The 722-nt window shown below is 40.9% G+C and overlaps 1 protein-coding gene across 1 annotated transcript in view; it reads left to right on the forward strand.

The window, feature by feature from the left end:
* Positions 1-722, forward strand: part of LOC107691059 (glutamate receptor U1) — a 25,926-nt gene extending 25,204 nt beyond the window's left edge. The window contains exon 10 of the mRNA XM_016489542.1: positions 150-722. Within this exon, the coding sequence (XP_016345028.1) occupies positions 150-245 (96 nt within the window). The 3' untranslated portion in view covers positions 246-722. The remainder of the gene's footprint in view (positions 1-149) is intronic.

The following is a 722-nucleotide window of genomic DNA, read 5'->3' on the forward strand; positions in this document are numbered from 1 at the left end:
GGGAGACGTCCCTGTCTGCTGCCCCACCACCCTGAGATGTTCTGGGACTAAAGGGGTGAAACATCGGTGAAGGGTGGCTCCCACACACACACACACTCACATGGTACACACACGGATTTTGAAAATGAAAATGACCTTGTTTCTTACAGAAATCCTGCTGCTCTGTGATGTCTGCTGAACTCAGTCAGCGCTTCAGAGGTGGAGAGCCGACTACACCGGAATCCTCTGAGAAAAACAAAGCCTAAAAAGCAAAGCCCCAACAAAGCACTGACGCATATGCATTTAATCACTTAATGTTCATTATGTCCACAAAACAGTTATTAGCTACTAACAAAACTGGGAGGGTGAAACTCATGAAAACATTTTATTTGTTGTGCATACTTCAAAACCATGGGGGATGGGGGGCCTGGTCCCGTACACCACTGATTGGGAGAAAATAAACAGTATTACCCAAAAGTTTGAGAATGCCCTAAATTCTGACCAAACTGAGATATTCAACTTGCTCATTTCTAGATTACTAAGATCAGCACTTTTGCTGTTTTAATAGCAGAACAATGTGTGCCATGAGTAAAACTGTGATATTACTAAAATGATGCATGCAACATTTCTCCCATGACTAACTATATATACACAGTACCTTGAGAAAAACCCAATTCCTCATTTTGGGTGTCATTGTTTTATTGTAGAGAATTTTCTCAACCGAAATAAAAAAGCTAAAATAT

The sequence above is a fragment of the Sinocyclocheilus anshuiensis genome, unplaced genomic scaffold (assembly GCF_001515605.1).
Source record: "Sinocyclocheilus anshuiensis isolate Anshui unplaced genomic scaffold, SAMN03320099.WGS_v1.1 scaffold158, whole genome shotgun sequence".
Classification (NCBI taxonomy): Eukaryota; Metazoa; Chordata; class Actinopteri; order Cypriniformes; family Cyprinidae; genus Sinocyclocheilus; species Sinocyclocheilus anshuiensis.